Here is a 21,229-nt window from a genome sequence, read left to right as displayed (position 1 = left end):
GGCTGGCAGGTAGCAGATAGCAGGAAGCAGAACAGGCCTGGCAATTCACAACGCACGCAAGTAAGCAAGCAAGCCGAACGGCACGAACCATGCGGGAACGGGCTCGGCACAGGGGGACGAACCAGGCCAGCACAAAAGAAAAGAATTTGATATTGATATTGAACACACAAGGTAGGGAGTAGGAGTAGGGAGGGAGTAGGGAGGTTTGCATTGCTATTGACCCGGGGCGTCGGGGAGGGCTGGAGCAACAACAGGAAGGTGGCAGTGGCAGTGGCAGTGGGAGTGGCAGTGGGAGTGGCAGTGGGAATAGCAAATCGCTGGGCAATAGCGGGGCTAGGGAAGAGGATAATTGCCAGAGCCCCGCGGTGATGGTGATAGTGATAATGAAGGTCCTGTAATAATAGCAATGCTGATGCTCGGGGATCGCGAACCAGTCGCGAAGACACCACGGACTGCACGCTGTGAAGCCTGTAACTCGGGGTCCGGAGCCATTCTGAGCGAGGCTGTGAGAGGTGTTGAAGCCTGCAAAGGCGACGACTGCGGTGCTGCGGTTCTTGCTGGGAGGGTGGATATGGTGGTGGTGGTGGTTGTGGTGGTTGTGGTGGTACTACCTACACTACTGCGACGCATTGTACTCCTCGGGAGACGTTGTGACTTGCGTTTCGTTGCGAGGGCGCATTATTGTGCACTGGGCATCCACCGGCCCATTATTATTGTCCACGACAAAAAGAATAACAATGACTGGCTTACAATGGCTTGCAATGGCTGATCACCAGTATCACTAGTATCACTGGTATTAGAGCCCTTGAAGCGCCTCCCATGGGGGCTGCGCGCGAAAAGGCACGGGCAGCGCTTCATTGGCGGGCCACAACGTCCAGCATCACCTCGATATGCACCAGCAATCACAGCAGCATCCTATCACAATTTGCAAAGCGTCGTCGCCGAACTTCTCTTCGCAACGGAAGGCCTCGAATGGCGCGAATGGCTGCCGACGACTTCCCAGTTCCAGTGCAGTAGTCCCGTACTAGAACAAGAGCCAGAACAAGAGAGAGCTTCCACCGGTCCAGGCGTTTACAAAGCTATTATGAGTGGGGAGTCTCATATCTCATGTCTCTCCGTGTCTTTCTCCCCGATCGTTCGTTCGTTCTTCTCGTATCAAAATAACACCCAAACTCTCCTCGCGCGCCATCCGAAATTAAATCTATATCTCCTTCCCCCCCTTTGTCTTGCGAGACCGTCTGATTTTTCCTTCCGTTGGGCACCCAATCCATCACTCCGTTACTCGACGCATAACACAGCACAACACCACAGCACAAAGACAGATCCTTCTGGGGTGGCACCATACCCGTCGTCCACAGAGCACACAGGAAGAATAAGTGAGGGGGTTGGGCGCGCGGTGGCATTGGTGGCGTCCATACGAAGTAACCTGCCTGCTCTTCAGACTTCTGTTAAGCCTGCCCGGTCAATACTTCCCTATCTTTTTTCCTATCTCGGCGTGGGGCGCATTCCCGGCCTCAACGTCGTCATTCATATCTTGACAACAAACCGTCAATTGATATCCCCGTTCCGAGGAGTTTTGTCACCGATATTCTCCGTACCGGAGCAAGTAGTCGTCTCTACGGACAGCGGATACCAGGTACCAGACACCAGACAGTTGTGTAAGGTACCTACTACCTAGGAATATAATGTACGTACTCCGTACAAAAGCCATATATGCGCTGTGATGTGACGGACCATCTATCTCGTAGGGTTGTCACAGACCGCCAATTGCTGCGGGTTGATCCCGTCAAGCCCCCCGTCCGTCGCTGCCACTACGGAATATCACAATTTTCCTCCTTGCTATCGTTATCTTCGAACGGGGACGGGGACCTGGTGCGCAAGTACCGTAATTCGAACCACTGAAGATCACCGGTATGTGCGACATCTTCGCGTCGTGGGCCTCCCCGTCCGGCTTCTGCAGGTAAAAGTAAATTACCGTCCAAGCTTCCAGCCTCCCCTCCCGCATTCTAGAGTATTGAGGCGGTCAAAGCAAAGGTCGCCGCGGGGTAGAAACCTCGTCTCCGTGGATTCTTCCATGTACAACAGCCTTTGTTTCCTTTACAGAGTCTACAGAGCCTTCCGGGTGCTTGAGAGAACGCCGGCCGGGGGGAGGCTCACTCGATGTTCAAGGTAGTTTCTAATATATTAGCCGCGAACCGTGCTCCTCCTCCTCATGGAATCCATCCCTCGTACACGCCGCACAAAACGATCACACCATCAATATTGATACTCGGGTTTCTCGGCCGTACCTGCTTTTCCACCCACCCAAATTTCTGGACGGGGTGGTGTGTGGACTCGCTGCTGGCTCGTATCAGAGTTTCCTGTCTAACGTTACAGTACATCTTCAAGTGTGGCGTCTTCCCCTTCCACATCAATAGATTAATTTTAAATTTCCTGTTTCTCGGGACCCGGGTCAGTTCACTCAATTAACAAAAATAACCCAACGATATGCTATCGAAAGGCAACCATGGGTGCCAATCAGCGCATCGCAAATCCCGAGCTTTGCAGAGTTAATTCGATAAACAACACCCACCCTCTGCTACTGTCTCCTTTTTTCAAACTTTACTTTTTGGTTTCCAAAAGATTAAGATTTCAATTTTTGTTTTTTCTGCACCCCAATAAACGGGCTAACCTAGCCCACGGTTCCCAATGCAAGCCAGCCAAGCCAGCAAGCAGATCATTCCCACTGCTCATCCCTAAAAATAACCTTCTCATACAGTACATAGGTACTACGTAGACTATCGAAAAATAACCTCGACGGAATTCAAGGCTCTTAAGCATGTGCGTATCATTGGATAGCCTTCCCCCGCCCTGTCACAAGAGTCACAATGCGATCCAACAGCTCGAAATAAACCCACACCCACCAAGCATCGGCCTACCCGGAAATACATTTATTTACGCTATCGGCAATCTACTGGAATTCTTCAGCGCTCTAGGGAGACTGTGGAAATATCTTCGAGCGGTGTGCATGTACTATGAGTTATTACTCAAACAAGCCCATCAGTGCGCTTAAGGTTTCCCCATAGGCTCATAAGCCAAAACAAATAGTCTAAACAATAAAAAAGATTTAACATAATTAATTGCCCTTCATAATACAACCATTATGCCGTTAAAACACACCTTTTGATACAAGTCAGTTCCCTTAAACGCATATAATTCAACTATTTTCACTCTCTCTTCTCTCCTCTCCATCACCCACCCACCCATCTATCAACCTCCCACCTCATCCACCAACCCACCATCAGCAAAATAAACCAACTAACCGCTCAGCAAAAATCTGTAAGAAAACGATAAAAATCTAGCCGCCCATTTTATTGGCCCAGCTACGAAGTACACAAACTCGATCAATATCTACATAAGCAGCGGTTACCATCCCACTCTCTACCTCACTCTCTTCTCAAAAGCCTCAATGCACATACAACACCTCCACCAACTCCACCAACAAACCCAAATGCAACCTCTACCTCCCACCCCCATCCAAAAATAGCCCTTCTCTCTCCAATCGCACAAAATGAAAAATACCTATCACAAGTATCCTCCTCCCAACCCAGAAATCACATGTCCTCTTCGCTAAATGAAATTCTCTAATTGGCCGTGTCTTTCATTTTTCTCGTTGGTTGGAACGTTGGTGGTTTCGGTCATGCTCCCCCTTGATCCGCCCAATTATCGAGCTGTGAACCGAAGGAATACCTGTTTCCAGGGGTTTTGTTGGGTTTTGATGAGCTTTTAAGCGCCCGGGTCTGGCCGATCGTTAAGCAGTGCGAGGGATGGAGGTAAGCTTACTTGGTTGGTAGGTACCTAGGTGCCTGGGTAAGGGGCAAGGTGCCTAGGTACCTTGGTACGGAAATCGTATTCTATCCCCTGCCTGTGGGGAGTGGGGGTTACTCCTGGTTTGTCACGAGGAAATAATCACGAGATGAGAGTATGACTTGGGCTATCACATGAGAGGGGCAGTACCTACTACTTATTGGTCTTGCGATTTGTTATAGGACGAGACTTCGTCAGTGGTGAAGAATCCTTCGTCGTAGTACGTTGGCTCGTAGCCTATAATTTCGAGAACATGCTGTGATTCTATCCTATACGGAGTAATACCATGATTCGAAGGACTATCTTCCGAGGAAGCTCAGCGCCAACTACATTTCCTCCGACTCGAATCATTGGAAAGTACTCTCCAAGACTAGTTATATGGATGACCACTTAACTCCGTTCTTGATAATACATTAGCCCGTCACTACGGAGTTATTGGAACGGGTGGTATACCTTGAAATCTTATGTCAAGAGCACAGGGAGTGGGTTTGCGATTCGCATAACGATAGGCAAGATAAACACGATGAGTGGGATGTGATGTGATGTGATATAAGCATAATTTCAATAGCATGAACTATCTATCACAATGTCGAGACTTGCATCTTCCAAACGAAAGCACCATTTGCCTCAGCGGCAATCACATATGCTCTATCCGCTCACCCCCTCTATCCAATCCTCGCTGCGCATCTCTAGCCCCGAACGCACGATGGCGAGGGCGAAGTAAAAGTTCTGATACAGATCATCATCCCACGGATAATCAATCCCGCGCCTCAAATCCCTCGCAAGCCTGCTTTCTCCAATCCTCAGTGCATGCGCCGACGAGAATATCGTGGCGGCTCTTAGCCCCCATCCCTCTGTCTCGCATGCAGTCATATCACAGCCCGAATTTGGTGCTTCGCCTCGTCGCATTATCGCGCGTGTTTCCGAAACATGCACACCTCCGCCATCATCCATCAGTGTCATGCCGAAAGAGAGAGAGAAAATCGTCGATAGCTTTCGTTGGGTCTTGCAACGGTTGCCTTGTCGGTACTTGTCTCCATGGAGTAGTAGGCGATGTGGCGATAGTGAAGACGACCCCGGATTAGGGTGCGGTCCGTTCCCGTAATCGCATCCCCAATTAGGGAGCGAGCTAATCTCGGGAGCGGTGTTTGACGATCCGGCACTCGATTCCGGAGGTTTTTGGGTTCCCCTTTGGGATTTCGCGATTTCGCCTGCGCGTCGGGTGCGATGAAATTGGATCAACGCCAAAGGCTGTGCGGTGCTGTGCCTTGGCCGTTGAATGTCGATCAAAGATCCCCCGGTGTGTTTTCATATAGCAATAAGATATGATTTATATCTGTGGGAGGAAAGTTAGCAACAATGCGCGAAACGTAGAGTAGAGCAGAGGCAACTTACCAAACCAGGACATAAAGATAATCCCATAAACCCAGATCGCGCCCCTCATTCCACAGCTTCTTGAATAGGGCTCATCTTCTTGCTGCTCGCCGCGCTTCCACTTCTCGACTTCTTCCCCGAAGTCCTAGCACGGCGTCTTCTTCTCTCTGCCTTCTCCTGTGCAATAACCTCCCGCATTAAAGTGCCATGATCCACAATCATCTGCGCGGGCTCGAGGCTCGCAGGCGACCTACTGGCGGTCGAGTTGGGGGTGTCGGCAGGTGAGCAGAGCTCGCTGTCGTCAAAGACGCCAGGGAATAGCTCTTCGTCGGAGATGATGAACGAGCGGTTGTGGTAGTCTCCTGAGTCTGAGGAGTTATCGCTCGAGAGCGATGAGCGACGCGGCCACGAGGGATACGCGCACGACGGGGATTGCGAGGAACGCGAGTTAGACGAGGGAATGTCCATAGGCGCGGTGGAGTAACTTGTCGACGGGGCCGACGGCGAGATGGAGAAGTACATTCTGACTTTCTCTTTTGACGCGTTATTTTGCGCTTTTCGTTCTCTTTTCTGCTTCTCTTTTGCAAAACTTGAGTTCTCTGGTTTCCGGTGGTTGTAGTCGTGAGATATATGGGGGGATGGGGGCCGGCGGAATGAGTAATCCCAAATGACGCTGCGGTCGGAAACCGAGAATAGAGCGCGGAGGGTGGTGGGTTGGTGGGTGTAACGATAAGTCTGCCGTAAGCGGTGGGTTGTAAGTAGACTCAGCCCGGTACGAAGGATGAGCGTAGGCACCACACAGTATATAAATGGAATATACGGAGTGTAGAGTAGGTTGGATGAGGAGCAGGAATGGGAGTGGGACCCAAGATTAGAAATAGGAGCTGCAAACAGAGAAGGGGGGATTCAGCAGGCAGGTACTACTTCTGTCTGGTATTTGTTGTTTTTGTGGGCACACCGTGTCTCAAGGGATGAATCACACTTGTATATATGATCTGTCGTGGTGACCGCCTCCATCATCCCTCGCCCTGTCGCCACGCGGGAGGGTGGGAGGCAGCGTCCCAGCCGGCCAGACGCGATCAGCCTCGGGGCTTGCGGAAGGCGGAAGGCGGAAGGGCAGATACAGACACAGACACCAATTAGTTACACGTCGCAAAAGAAACGAAACCAAGCTCGGCCTTGTTTTGCGGTGAACAGACTCTGAGTCTGAACGACAGTTGCGCAGGCACCGGCCCGTCCACTCACAACCACCGGAATCTCCAGAGCTCGTCCTGCTCCTCCATTCAGAGCCACCAGCTCCAGTGCCAGCTTTGCGACTCCCCGCTTGGCTCCAGCTCTCAGGCTCACAGGGACTCAGGAACCGTCTGACCGCCTCGCCGCGGCGGATTGCGGAGGCGGAAGGGGGTCTCCCTCCTTCCAGCCGAATAGCGGTGTCTGGTCTTTCACTGCTCATACCTTGAAATCCTCGACTCTGAGTCTGACCGGTCTTCTGTGCGTTTTCGCCCTCGCCCTCGCGCCCCCCCCCCCCCACGGTCCCAGCCTATCAGCAGCCGCGAATAGGCTGTTTTCACCGCTGTTTCAAATCTTGGGCCTCCTCGACTGGCTCTGGAACCTCTGGATTCAGGATGCCTTCCTGCGTTTCTAGACCTTTCGCTGTAAATTTGCGTGCGCTGTCGCAACCAGGCTATCGCATTGCAAACACTTGTCGGGCTCAGACACTACGCCGTCGGGTCGGATCTTAAATGCCTGCTCCCGTCATTCTACCGTTCTAGAAAAAAGCTAGACCTCGCCATTCTTCCAAGCAAGAAAGCGATGCGACGGCTAGAAGCTCAAAACGTCCCGGTTGGCGGCAGAATGAATATTATTTCTCCATCCGGAATAAAATCCCAGGCAGAAACCCCCGAAATAGGTCTTTTCTTTTTGGGAACAGATCGATATGTGAAAAGCCGGAAAATCTCTGATCGAGACCAACTTTGTTTGGTTTTTTGCGGTGGGTAACGCTCCTTCTACTCTCCTGGTAATTGACTGGTCTTGGTTCTGGTTCCGGTTCCGGTTCGGAATTGTTTGTTTGTTTGTATACTTGGTACAGTAGTATGTGATGGGATGGGATGTGATGGGTGCGATGTGATGTGATATGCCCAGTTCTCGGCCAACGCGCCGGTTCTCGGATTGATCATACAGCAAAACAAAACCGTATCCCTTGCACTCATTTCACTACTGTCATGCCCAAGAGTCTGGATTGTCAGATCGGTCACTTCTTCGGGGGTTGTCGCGTGGGGGATTCGCGGGGAAGCGCCCCGGAAGGCGTTTTGACCTTCTCGCCTGCCCCACGGGCTTTCTTTTGCGAGTCCCGGAAAGATCCCCGAGATCGTTTTGCTTCTGAGCAGTGGGGTTAAGGTTGACAAACTGGGATAAACCAGTGCCTGTCCTTGTACTTGTACGTCGTAAATCTCCTTTAAACTCAGACCCCCACCCGAGGCCCAAGATGTTAGTGACTGTGCTTGTACGAAGTACCTTAGGAGACAACCCCCACAACGCGGAAACAATGTCTTCTTGGATGCGAGAGTTCTCCTATTCAAAGTCAATCAATTACAACGTATTGCAGCACCCTTTTGCGCCTATGGGAACAAGGGCGCTTCAACACAAGGTGCTACGTACCAACAAGAAATGGAGTGGCCAGCAAACGCATAGTTGAGCTCAGCTTGGTTGGATTCAAGCTTCCATCCCTCCCTCCATCTGGTAACTGACTGGTCTGCGCCGGGCCTGGCGCGCAGCACCCAGCGCGATACAGCGTGGCGAGTCAGACATCGCAATAGGGGCGGTCACATATCACGATGCGACACACCAACAAATGACGAGTCCAAGTGACAACCGCTCCAGCTTGTTCTTGCTGGGTTCCTGTAGACTGCTGTCGTGTCTCGCTGCCCATGCACTCCCACCTTATTTATTACGGTCGCAGGCAGACGGGATGTGACGTGTGCAAGAGCCAGAGGATGGGACGAGGCTACTCGGTGCGCCCATCCCATCTATCCAGGGGGAGAGATTGTTTGTTCTTGTGATGCCCTCGATGGTGGCATTGGTGTGTGAGGCGACTCTTCAGATTCCGACGATGACCAGCGGCTGCATGTATGGGCGTAGGGGATGGCAAACCACAAGGCGCCGAGATTCGCCCATCGGGTCCGGTTTGCTTGGAGAAAAGAAAGGCGATTTGTGCCCAAAGGGCGCTTGGTTTCCTGTTTCACATGCAGCTTGCCGTATGCTCATTTCTTCTTAGGTTCTCTGTGGGACGGAGGTCGATCAATAGAAAAGCGGGCATTGAGTCCAGGAGTCTGGATGTGTGGATGGGAGTCACATGATTCTTCACCTGACTGTTGATGCCCCTCTGGCCAGCTACTCCATAAGGTACCTAGGTAGGTAGAGCATACCTACCTACTTACCTAGGTACCTTAGGTAGTATTCAATACTATAGGGTTCTAGAAGAAAAGAAGCTGGAGATTATCCTTCGAGTTCTGTCGTTGTGTTCTTTCCAATGCTATATGTATACATCCTCTCTTTCACACGCTCTTCTTAATGTACCTAACTAGGTGTACTTCATGCTTCGTGTTCAAAGCTCGCTCTGCCTCACGAATGCGCCAACTCTATGCATACGCCGTAGCTCAGTAAGCCACAAGGCTTTTAGTCACGACGTCCCTACAAAGCTGCCCTCGCAGCCTCACTCACAGAGCCTTTCGTAGAATCTTGCCAAACGGAACGGACTGAAGAGATAACAAGTGAGGGTACCGCATCCGGATATCGAAACTGTTGGCTGTGTCTTGCAATGCACTACGAGCGACCCTACGCTCTAAGAATATACCCCTAACGACATTATTAAGGGCATACCAAACAATGGCGGACAGCTGCAACTTATGTCGTCAATTCGACATTCGAGATCTACTCTTCCGAACAGCAAGTCAAGCGGCAATCCCAGTGGATCCCTCGGGTCATAAATTTCAATTAGACTTGTATCAGTATTTCGGACATCACAAGACCGTGGCTGCGCTAAAACTGTCCTCTGAGCGTTGTTGTAGGTTTTGTAGCCTAATCTCAAAACCGTGGAGAAGAATCTCGCCTACTTGCGATGAACAATTTTTTATCGGCGCGCGTGATAATATTGGCTACATATCGAGAAGTCCCTCTATCATTGCCACACAAGGGCTGAAAGATATGTTCCACGGCTCCGACATTGTTTGTGAATTCGAGGTATATGGTAGCACGAGTAGGTGAACCGTCGGATTCGTTAACAGAGGCAAAGCTAAGACAGCACGTTTACGTTCTATACTTATCAAAGAGTGGAAATGGGATGAGGAGCCCATCATGTCCACCTTCCTGATCATGGGCCAGCATGAACGGAGGGAAATTAAGCATACGAACGAGGGATCATAGACCGATCCAAAACATCGTCAGTATAGTCGAAGTGCATATTGAACCGCACGGTTCCAATCCATTTAGTCGAATTAAAGGTAGCCATCTTATATTAGAGAGCTCTCTGTTCGCACTCGATGAGATCTCACTAAGAGATTGGAATTATCGAAGAAATCTTGGGCGCCAGTACGAAAACCCCTATCCTGAAGCTAGTTATCACAACCTAAACTCTCAAGACTTGGTGCCTCCTGGGAAGTGGTCTAACCTACACTAATGGATCTTGAATGAGATGGAGAATGGACCGTGGAGTGATTACATGGCCTTTGGATTTGCGTAACAGCATGTTCCTTATCTAATCAGTGATTTGCTGCATTTCTTCTTTCACGCCTAGCAGGTTATGACTTCTAGACGGGCGACTTTAGTGGTAGGGCACAATTTCTTCTTCTTGAGTTAATGGGCGAACGGGAGGATGAGTATTGCTGGATAGGAAGGTTGGATATTCGGTTGCCTTATGTCTATATGCTTGCATGTGATGTTTTAATTATTAAAGACAAGCTAGCCTAGGACCTTCCAGTGTTTTCGGTGGGGAAGTCTAAAAAGTTTAAAATAAAAAGAGCCTACTTCGGTTGTGCTCCAGTATTTGGCCTTTATGGAGATTGCAAAACATACTCTGAAAAGCTCGGTAATACGAATTATCTAAATCCACGATCCCCAGCCTCGAACTGGAATGACATGTCCTGTTGCGTTATATGCTCAGCGGGCCAGCGGGCCAGCGGTAAGTTGGTAAAATTGGTTATTCAAGGGGAAGTTTTGGTAATGTATATAGCAACAGTTCGTTTTCAGGTTGAACAATTCAATGAATGCGGCCACAAAGGCTATTGTAGAGATTACGTCCTATATAATTTTACTTAGGATTCTTAAATGCATTTTTAAATCAAAGGAGTTTGGTAATACAAGTTGGTTAAACTTATCGCCTTTAAATCGGGATATTGTCTTTAGCATTATGTGTGTAATAGCGAGGGAATAGATAAAAGCGGTATTAGCAATAGTACGTACCTAACCTTGATAAATAATCGCGGGGATATAATTATATTGTACGAAAGGTTTATATATATTGGCATATTTGAGTATAGGTCGTTAAAAATCAAAGGAAGCCGGTCATAAGTAATAAAGTAGGCAGAAAAACATATATGACATTTAAGCAACTGAGGGCTTTTCGCTGGCTATAACATACGCACAAATACACAGTTTATAATTATATACTCGTATTAAGCCAGTGCTTAATAATTGTCGAAGTTTGTAGGCGGAGGAAGGGCTCCAAATAGGGGTAAAGAGTTGATTGATTATTGTGAGAGCGCTGGTAGCCCCTACTGAGGGGACTAAGTTCGCTACGCTACCAAACCCATGGAATATTTGACTTAACAATAATATTACACACCTAAGTTAGAGAATTTTCTTATATCTGGGTTATAAAGTTAAACATAAGGGTTGAATTTCGGTTATGTTGTGGGTTTTGACGTAAGCAATATAAGTTGGTCAAATTTACGATCTTTGGATCGCGGTACGTTATATGTTCATTTTCAACTTTCTAGAAAGGATGTGCTGTTTACTATAGATGTGGACGGAGGGGTCTATATTAAAATAACAAAAAATTCCTTACGGAGAGCTAAGTGAGTAACGCAAGAAAGAATTAACCATCATCCTACTTGGTATTAAGCTTTTATTTAAATTGGATATAGTAGTTTTACATCACTTCTATAGCGAACAGACATACACAACATCAGATATCCTCGTTTCTCTACACCATTCGAACAACCGACTCAATCCACTCTATTCAACACCGCCACACCCTCAACATGTCCCGTCTGAGGAAAGAAGTCAAACCCCCTCAAACTCTCAATCTCGTACCGACTCCCCAGGCCTTCCACGCCTCGAACCAGAACCCCCACGTCCCGCGCCTGCGTGTGCACATTACAGCTAACATAAACCACTCTCCTGGGCGCAAACCCCAGCAGCTGCTTTAGAAAGCTCTCATCACACCCTTTCCGTGGCGGATCGATAACCACAACCGTCTCATCATTGGGGTATGTGACGGACTTGAACAGTTCTGGCGCATCAGCTGCGATAAATGTGCATTGTGATGGCGGGAGGTTGTTGAGCGCGGCATTCTCCCGCGCGGAGGTTATGGAAGAGGCGGCGATGTCGATACCGGTCGAGGAGGTAAAGAGGGAGGAGAGAGTTATGGTAAAGAGGCCGGAGCCAGAGTAGGCATCGATGAGGTATTTGATCGCGGGTGCTGACGGGTTTGGTGGTGGCAGGATATGGTCGCGGATGTATTGGGTGAAAACGGGGAGGATGGAGTTGTTGTTTTGGAAGAAAGCTCCGGCGGGGTTCGAGAATGAGAAATCGTCGATGTATTCAGTTGATGTGGCGTTGTTATCTGTTATACATGTTTTGAAATCGGTGTGAGTGGCCGTTTGTACTTTGACGGTATCTGGAGGAGATTCGGTCGCCTTTGGATCGTCATTTGGAACCCGCGATGTACTTTCTCGTAATAATACCGTTGCCCCCTTTTTGTATTTCTCCAGTTCTTCGGCCACACGAACTCTCTCCCGCTTCATGCCCATCCGGACGGCATCGGTGCCTATCGGGCAATCTTCGATGTCTAATGTCGCCCGCTTTCCCTTGGCCATAAAGCCAATTGGTGGCACCTCCTGGAAAGTTTTCCGGATCCCATTTTTTTTGTCTACCCTGCTTCTATATCCTGGAGGGCCATCGAAATGCGGTGTTAATTTCGTGCGGTATCCGTATTGCAACGGGCTTCCAATAGTATCTTGGATGGCTGGAACAAGCTCTGGAGGTAGCTGTGAAAAGTTCTTGTACGCCCTCTCAACGATTGATCTCTTGTGTCCCAATTGCGTTGGGTAATCTAGCATCTGGAATTGGCATCCAGAGCAAGTGCTGAAATATTTGCAATTGATGCGAGTATCATCCCGAAGCGGGCCAGGACTCACTACAGACACAAAGTCCGCGAGGGTGTAGTGCTCCCGGAGGAAGTGTCTGATAACCTTGGCCTTGATGACATCGCCAGGGGCCGCAAAAGGCACAACATATATCTGCTTCGAGGAAGGATGTATCGCAAGTCCATCGCCGGTTGAAGATATGCTGACGACCTTGACCTCTATTTCCGTGAATGGTTCTGGCAGTATCTCTGTGTTCTCCCCCTCGGATGGCTCCGTGTCGGCAATATGCGTTAATCCATTTTCTGTAGGTTTTGCTTCTGCATCGAGTGTATGTGCATCTGCAGATTCGGGGGTTGGAATTTGAGGTGTATCTGAGTCCGAGTCTGCGAGCTTCTGAGCAGCGAATAACTCGCGCACATCGGCGATTAACACCTCGTCATTTGACCCCTCTTTGGCTGGCTTCTCCTTGCGCGTCCGCTGTCTCTTTGCTCCTCTTCCACCCTGATTTTCCCTCTTTCTCTCCTGAGGTTTTGGTTTTGATTGAACAGCGTCCATATTGATCGCGGTTCGCGAGGGGCGTGCAACTGTGACGGCGGTTCTTAGCCGGACTAGATTGCAATCTAGAGTCTTAATAACTAGTCGTCTGGAGCATTGCAGCATCGGTTCAGGGTCACATGCAGAACAAATGCAGGCCAAGGACGAAGGTTATGATATGATAGTGTGAAGATTTGTATTGGACTGGAGGATTCACAGTGTTTTCCTCTCCCTGAGCCTCCTTGAAGTTTTGTTGTTGCAGGGTCTTTTCGTCTCAACTTTTTGGGCGGCCGCTAGTGAAGAATACTAATCCAAGCTAAGCTATGTAGAAGTACCTATGTATCTATGTACCTATGTATACTATTTCGTAAGCAAGCAGCCTTACTTCTTCAGGTTAGCATCAAATAAGGTACATGTAAAGCCGTTACAACGTGACATCAGTGATCCAGCTGCAAAGTACTGTACGACACGACAGCAAGCACGTCCTGTACAGTCTTTCGTGCAATCTATACGTAATAACGCTATATAGCCTGATTGCGATTTCATGCTGATTGTGCATATTTCGCTCTTCACCCATCACAATCTCCATGCGCCATTCCTATTACCATGTGAATTCAATCTCGCACTCCCCCTCGCCTCCAAAACCCCCCCTTCCGTCGCCCGCTCGATTCATGCGACATGATATAAAAGCATGCCCCCCTTCCAACCCCTTCCCTTGAACTGCCGGTCGCTTCTGCAGCCTCTGCAGCGCTTGCGGTACTCAAGGGGCTGCAACATGGTCTGTAGGATCCACCTTCTCAACCGTCGTCGTTTTATCCGACGAAGTCTCCCTGACTCTCCCCATGTCTCTCGATTCTCCCGACTGGTCGCATGCCCTAAACCGGACTGGCAAGGCAAAGCACGTCGTCTATCGTCTGTCGTCTGCATCTTCACAGGTCAATTCTCGCTCGCTAAATAGATACATCGAGCTTGTCTGCTTTACGAAGTGCCTACCTCGGTACCTATGCTACCTCTCTGTGCCTTGGTTGGGCCATTCTGTGTATTCATATACTCGTATGCGCCGTGCTTAACTTTCGTCCCAGTATTAGCTTGTGACTTTTCTCTCTTCCCTCTAGTCGTAATGTCACCGCGGGCTTTCTCCAGTTGAGCGCGCTCGGGTTTCTCGTCTTGCTCGCTCTCTTGCCCAGCTCACAGCTAACACTGACGCATCCTCACTTGTCGCCGTCAAGATGGCTGGCCCTTCCTTCAAGTTTCGAGCGGGCCCTATCCACCTGGGAGAGAATGAGAATAGCCGTGAGGCTCTAGTACGATCTAGTAGTGCCCAAACCGATACCGATATCTATTCGAGGGGGCTTCCGATGCGGACGGCGATCGTTCATGGGAGCTTGGCATGTCTATCCACCTTGGGAATTGCTTCGTTGGTATGGGGATATCTTATTAGCAGCCCCGACTCTGCAATTCAGCGTGCCTCCGGAGATTTCGCTATCGTAGTGGTTCTACTATCGATCTCTATTGCCTGGTCGGGGCTCCACACGCTGTTTTTCGGAACAGTGTCCAAGGATTTCCTGGAACTAGCCTCTACCGCCGAAGACATCCTAATTATTAGCTCTCTTATATTCTATCCCACAGTGTGCGGTTATGAATTGAAAATTTCAGGGATTGTGGAAACCTGTGATTATATCACGATAAGCGGGCTGGCCGTTGCATATATGGTTGCGTACGTCTAGGACCTCCCACAACTATCTAGACTCGTTACAGGACTAACACGATTCTATAGATTTATACGATTGATACAGCTCTTGGGGAGAATCATTACGCCAGTCATCCAACTCAAAAATGCGAAGTATCGGTCACTTCGACTAGGCCCAGAGTCCCACACCAAGACGCATTCCGCCTGTGTTGGCTTTTACACCATCTCAGCGTGCCTCTCAATCCTATCCTTGGGCATGATGGCGTGGGTCTACTACATGCTTGTAAATATTGCAAGAAAAGATTCCGGTCAAAACATCCTCCAGGCTATACACGGTTTTGCGGGGTCTAGTGTTCAAACCATGCTTGTGAGTAGTCTTGGCCGTCGCACCCACTCCAAGTGAACACTACACTGACGATTATGTTCCAGCTCTTGGTTGCCCTATTGTGGGTATTTTCAAATGGCTACAGTGTGGTTATGTTCGGCAGAGTGTTTTCAAGCCGGATTTCATCGCTTCTCGAGCTTGCTTTGGCCGTTGGCCTGATGGGTGTTTCAGTTCATGGATTTATGTGGTCGGCTCAGCTTAACATCGCATGTCCGCCTGAAGCAAATTGCCCAAGAGCCTGGATGCAGATTAGGTCTCACCACTTTGCTGCAACTCTCTTGGCTTTTGTTGTGGGGTAAGAAGCCGCACGTTTATCCTCACCATGATTTGTAGCTAATATTCCTACAGGTTGGTTCATCTTGCGCTCTTCGTCATCCGGCTATACCCAAATCTCCAGTCGATGCGAGACAGTTTCCTTCTTCACCGTCTAAACAGTCCTTCCGGATTAAGCTTCTTGCAACACCGCTCCTGGACCGACGATGAGATAATATTGTTCCTCAAGCTGAACGGATTAACTGAGGAGGCGAGAGATAATATCGTTTCAATCCTTTATCAGGTTCATAACGAAGATATGCTACCGGACGATGACGAAAAGCCACCCAGCATGGAAAGTCCCTCGAGCCGCGATGGGGCCCAGGAGATGGCCGATGAGAAACAAAGGAGAGAGGAGCAACTATGCTTACTCTATGATACACGTCAAGTCCCGATGGATGAGGAGTGCGGTCTGGTTTGATGATCTGACGCCGATTGCCTTCTCGTGGGCACAATCTGTTTACGGAGTAACAAGGCGTTTTCCCTGGGTCCGGAATATGGATTACATAGATACCAATAATTTAAGCTTTCCACAACAGTTCAACCTTATACATCTTGGCTCCGTAGCCTTATAATTTATGACATAAAAAGACAGAAGTCTGCCTAGATCACGTGCATGCAGCAGCTTGTGCCCATCAAGTCTCCTCTTTCCTGCCTAAACTCATACACGGCTTCCATCATTTTATTGGTGACTCACATGAAACCAACAAATAGGCAGCTTACATGTCTCTCTCTATAAATGCTCTTCCACCGCATCATAAAATCCCGTATCAAACCTACCTTTATCAAAATGTCGTCTTCATATTCCCAATCCTTCGGCAATGTCGCTGCTGACCGGCAACGCACCACCGGAGCCTCAACATCCATCGAAGAATTCCACTCAGTCCTCAAATCATCGCGGCGCATCCTCGCGCTATGCGGAGCTGGTCTATCCGCCGCATCTGGCCTTGGTACCTTCCGCGGTGCGGGAGGAATGTGGCACAACTACCAGGCGACTGCGCTGGCAACGCCTGAGGCCTTTGAGCATGATCCTGGACTGGTATGGTTGTTTTATGCCTATCGCAGGTCGAAGGCGTTGCAGGCGAAGCCGAACGCGGGTCATTTTGCACTGGCGAAGTGTGCGGAAGTGATGAATGGAAATGCCGATAAGGGAGAGTTTTTGTGTTTGACCCAGAATGTTGATGGTGAGTGTCCTGGTGGGGATTCTTTTGCATGGAGTTGTGGTTTTATATCGAAGATAGTTTTCTACCCCGTCTACAGCTATGCATGGAATTTGTACCCAAGTTACGAGGTTTTTTGAAAAGCTCATTGCCTGAGGGGAAATTGTCAAGTGCCATATTTCCCCCATTTTCCTAGCTTATATTGTTGTATCTATACATGCTTCATTTCGCTCTTGAGAGACACCAAAATGGTTATGTAATATCTCACATTTATTTTCATATTCCTCTTCAAGACTCAATCCATCCTGTTCTCTATCACACCGCAATTCTCAAACACCATCTGCTTCTGGCTTTGGCAACGCCACCCATCAACCTAACACACCTATAGGTCTCCATCAACGTGCCAACCACCCCGACTCCCAACTGAAGCTTCTCCATAGCAGCATCTTCGACCTAAAATGCCACAGTTGCGACTACATTGACAAGAACAACTTCTCCGACCCGGTCCACCCCTCCCTCGTCATAGAAGGCGACGGGCCCCCACCACAACTCTCCAAAAAAGCTTCCAACACCGTCTCCGCTCAAGCCGCCTACCTTGACCCTAACACAGAGCTCACAATCCCCTTGGACCAACTCCCCCATTGCCCAAATTGCAAAGATGGCCTACTCCGCCCAGGCGTCGTCTGGTTTGGCGAAGCTCTTCCCTACAACACAATCTCCGAAACATACGACTGGATCGACGCCGAAAAAAAAATTGATCTTTGTCTCGTTATAGGCACAACTGCCACCGTGTACCCCGCTGCTGGCTATGTGGATACTGCGAGGGAGAAGGGTGCGAGGATCGTAGTGATTAACATGGACGTGAATGAGCTTGGAGCGGCGGGAAGTCTGAGGAAGGGGGATTTCCTATTCGAGGGAGATAGTGCGAGGATTTTGCCGGAGATTTTGAGGCCCGTGGTGGGAGATTTAGGGAGTTTGGGCTTAGAAGCCGAGGCAGGGGTTAAAAGTAAGAAAGTGGAAGATACTAAAAACGTGGCGGGAGAAGAAGAGGATGAGGTTATTAAGTACTTTGAAGCTTCTCCTTAAGCAAGTTGACTTCGTATGCGTGGAGAGCGTTTAAGCTGAGGAAATAGGAGATATAACCAACTGCACGCTGGGAAAGGAAATATGTGGGAAAAGCGGTAATCTGACTGGCGGGAAAAAAGTGGCAGGAGATATTTAGATGCTGTGTGGGCTTCTCTGGACTGCCATTGCAAGGTGATTAGCACCTAGCGCACTTGCGCTCTGTATACATACCTATACTGCAGGTCAAGGGCATGCATGCATCACCATGAATGCCAAAACGTTGCAAGGAGCAAATCAACAAAACTCCCTCTTACCTCTAATTTTCTTTCCATAACAAGAAGAATTCATTTCTGACAATGGTCCACGGCTAAAGACCTTTTGGCGATGCTATCTTGTCTATCTAACTTAGAATTGAGCCTCCGACCTATTCCAAATGCACGTGAAAATCCATCCATGTAAAACCAAGCCACTTTTCCCGCCCAACGTGTGTGTGTGTTTGTGTAAAGTTAAAATTTTCTCAAACCAAGGCTATACTGGTTTTGAGTTATTTTGCCTTCTTGTCTCACTTAGGCAGCATCTTCTGAAGTGATCAGTTTAGTGATCTTGCCAATGGCGATGGTTTGACCCTAAACAAGATTAGCTAAACGAACCCTCGCAATAGCAATGGAGACAGTACCTGATCACGAAGCGTAAAGCGGCCTAATTGTGGATAGTCCTCGAATCTGCAGAAAGAATTGGTTAGAGGAGAAATATAGAGATTTGAAATTCCAACTTACTTTTCGAGACACACAGAACCAGCGCCACCAATCACGTCAAGTCTCGCTATAATGGCATCACCCTTTTTAGCATGAGTTGGCGGCAATTTGGACTTTCTGTTCGTCCCCTTTTGGAGCTTATGAAGCAGCTTTTCGAACTGCACCTCCTCGATGGCAGAATGGACGTGTAGCACACACTCATAGCCTGCAGAGACGATGGATTTAACTTCTAAGAATCTGATTTGTGCCTCGAATGATGAGACACAGTGGACAAGACGCTTTGGAGAGCATAGCACAAATCCGGGCATGATGTCTTCTTCTTCTATTCCGCGCAACCGAATCTTGACTTGGTCACCGCACTTTTCTCTCGTCAGCAGCTGTTCTGAATTTCGCGGAAGGTAATAAGCTATCCTACCTGTGAAAGGGAAGACTCCTCTTCTGTTTCGTCATAAACTGCTGATACATCTACCTTGACACGATTCGGCATCATCACTAGGGACATGCCCTTCTTAACAACGCCGGATTCGACCTTCCCTTCGACCATGGTGCCCATGTCCCGATACTTGCCGTTGATCGGCATCAGGAAAGGGGCATTGATCTTGCGTTCGAGTGTGGTCATGTTATCTAAGTATTCGAGCAATGAGGGGCCGTCGTAGAACGGGGCAAGATCTACAATTTACGTTGTTAACTTTTGACCATTAGTAGGAATTCGAATATTTACCTTTTGGAACTCGGTCCTTGATACCAATCGTTTGCTGTGCAGCTATCGGCATGAAGAAAACATCTGTCTTCAGGTTGTATCCGGTCCCCTTCAAGAACTGGGCCAGCTTCGTTGTGCATTCAGTGTATCTCTTCTCCGACCATTCAACAGTTGGGTCGTCCATCTTGTTAATGACCACAACGAGCTTGTTGACACCTTGGGTCTTTGCCAACATAGCATGTTCACGGGTCTGGCCTCCCTTCTCGAAACCAGTCTCGTATTCTCCTTTCCGGGCACTGATGACCAAAATACCAACGTCGGCTTGGGAAGCACCACCGATCATACTGGGGACGTACGTCTTATGGCCAGGAGCGTCCAGAATACTGTACTTTCGTTTATCGGTCTCAAAGTAGCCACGTCCCACCTCAACTGTCTTTCCCTTGGATCGCTCTTCCTTGGTAAGATCCAGAGCCCAGGAGAGATACCACGTCTCACGGCCCATTTCTTTGGCCTCCTTCTTGTTCTTCTCCATTGTCCGTTCGTCAACCATGCCGGTCGCATAGAGGATACTCCCGCCCAGCGTACTCTTGCCTGCGTCTACATGGCCAATGAAGATGATGTTGACGTGCTCTTTCCCGTATATTTCTTTCAAGGTCTCCTCGTCGACGTCGGCTGCTTGCTCTTTCTCTACAGCATCAGCATCGCGGGTCGCTCTAGCAGCCGCGCGTGAAGGGCTTGATCGTCCAGATGATGGTGCGGGTGAGGTCCTGTCACTTTCAGAGTCCTTCTTCTCGGTCTTCTCGATTGCCTTGGTCGCGGCGGCCTTCGCCCCTGCTTCTGGAGTGGATGGTGTTTCCTTCTTCGCTGAAGAGTCTGCCGCTGGGGTAGGAGAGCCTATCGAAAGAATCTTGGCCTTTGGCTTCGGTGCATCCCCTCCGATGCTCAAGACCTTCGGCGCTCCTGCTTTGGTAGTAACCGGTTTGTTCAGTTCCGCTGCTCCGGAGGAGCCATCCGCCGGGCGTTTCGCAATTGTGGGCGTCTGCCGTAGAGGTTGTTGCGCGGTGGCGGGGGCTGCTTGTGGTGGTTGTTGTTGCTGCGAGTAGCCGCTGTATTGTTGCGCTAATTGTTCAGGCAGGTTAGAAATATCTGACAAAGGCAATGAATGGGGAAAAAGAATGTCCAATATGAGAATAGAGTAGATGCTGAAGCACCAAGCAATAATTCCTCCATATCCGTATTCAAAAGAGCACTCACAGTATCCTTGATTGTAGCCGCCTGCCTGATTTTGATTTTGGCTGTAGCCTGCATTGTATCCTCCCTGGTAGCCGCCTTGCTGGGCATATTGCGGTTGTGAATAGTTGTTGTTGTAGTAATTTTGTTGGTAACCTCCCTGATCATATGCTGCTGGTGCTCCTCCTCCGTATTGCTGGAACTGTCCAGAGGGTTGGAACGTCTGCGCGCCAGGCTGGAACGAATTTGCGCCCGGACGGAAGCCGCCTGCCCCTCCTTGGGATTGGGCATTGCTACCTAAGTTCATTTGCTGTGTTTGACGAGAAAGGTTGTCATCCTGGGCAGCAGGGTCGTCTTCCCATGAATTAAGGTTCGACATATTGAGTGCGGGTTGTGTTATTGACAGTGGGAGGTGTTGTCGTGGCGGATATCAAAGAGGATGGATGACTGTCGAGTCCAAAGTTGTGTGGAGTTTGATATTCGATATCGGTGTGCACGAGCCACCCGAGTCGTCCAAGAGATCGGTTCGGCGATTGGAGGGGCAGCGGCTAATGTTCGGCCTTGGAAGTATCTGCACTCAGCCTACAATCCGACGACCAGCGGCGAAGTATAAAGTAGGTACCAAAGGTACCTTAGGCATATAACGGTTTGTTCATCGACTCTGACTAAAGACTGCAACTCCTTTCACGCCATCGTTTAGGCTGCCAAGCTTCAGCCAAGTGGAGTGTCGATGTGGCGATTAATAAATGGATCCATAACAAGCGGCGCGCTCGTCGTAATATATGTTGCCTCTTGCCGCTTTGTGCACCAACTT

General features: G+C 49.2%; 5 protein-coding genes across 5 annotated transcripts; 2 read left to right on the top strand and 3 right to left on the bottom strand.

Moving 5' to 3' along the window:
- Positions 1 to 5,286: 5,286 nt before the first annotated feature.
- BP5553_05852 (Uncharacterized protein) lies at positions 5,287 to 5,742 on the bottom strand (the record flags this gene model as incomplete). Its single annotated transcript, XM_032014475.1, has 1 exon — positions 5,287 to 5,742. One exon carries the CDS (start codon positions 5,740 to 5,742, stop codon positions 5,287 to 5,289), a length of 456 nt encoding a protein of 151 aa, XP_031869156.1.
- Positions 5,743 to 11,441: 5,699 nt separating this feature from the next.
- On the bottom strand, positions 11,442 to 13,139 carry BP5553_05851 (S-adenosyl-L-methionine-dependent methyltransferase; the record flags this gene model as incomplete). The annotated part of the gene is made up of 1 exon (XM_032014474.1): positions 11,442 to 13,139. The coding sequence occupies one exon, from the start codon at positions 13,137 to 13,139 to the stop codon at positions 11,442 to 11,444; it is 1,698 nt and encodes a 565-aa protein (XP_031869155.1).
- A 1,208-nt stretch (positions 13,140 to 14,347) lies between these two features.
- Positions 14,348 to 15,926, top strand: BP5553_05850 (uncharacterized protein; the record flags this gene model as incomplete). The annotated part of the gene is made up of 4 exons (XM_032014473.1): positions 14,348 to 14,835; positions 14,896 to 15,175; positions 15,238 to 15,488; positions 15,542 to 15,926. The coding sequence occupies 4 exons, from the start codon at positions 14,348 to 14,350 to the stop codon at positions 15,924 to 15,926; spliced, it is 1,404 nt and encodes a 467-aa protein (XP_031869154.1).
- Positions 15,927 to 16,295: 369 nt separating this feature from the next.
- Positions 16,296 to 17,751, top strand: BP5553_05849 (uncharacterized protein; the record flags this gene model as incomplete). The annotated part of the gene is made up of 2 exons (XM_032014472.1): positions 16,296 to 16,689; positions 17,054 to 17,751. 2 exons carry the CDS (start codon positions 16,296 to 16,298, stop codon positions 17,749 to 17,751), a joined length of 1,092 nt encoding a protein of 363 aa, XP_031869153.1.
- A 545-nt stretch (positions 17,752 to 18,296) lies between these two features.
- BP5553_05848 (Uncharacterized protein) lies at positions 18,297 to 20,794 on the bottom strand (the record flags this gene model as incomplete). The annotated part of the gene is made up of 6 exons (XM_032014471.1): positions 18,297 to 18,356; positions 18,407 to 18,452; positions 18,507 to 18,844; positions 18,901 to 19,154; positions 19,207 to 20,304; positions 20,440 to 20,794. The coding sequence occupies 6 exons, from the start codon at positions 20,792 to 20,794 to the stop codon at positions 18,297 to 18,299; spliced, it is 2,151 nt and encodes a 716-aa protein (XP_031869152.1).
- Between the last annotated feature and the right edge of the window lie 435 nt (positions 20,795 to 21,229).

The sequence above is a fragment of the Venustampulla echinocandica genome, assembly GCF_003357145.1.
Source record: "Venustampulla echinocandica strain BP 5553 chromosome Unknown scaffold_3, whole genome shotgun sequence".
Taxonomy (NCBI): domain Eukaryota; kingdom Fungi; phylum Ascomycota; class Leotiomycetes; order Helotiales; family Pleuroascaceae; genus Venustampulla; species Venustampulla echinocandica.
This window is presented reverse-complemented; position numbering and strand designations above follow the sequence as displayed.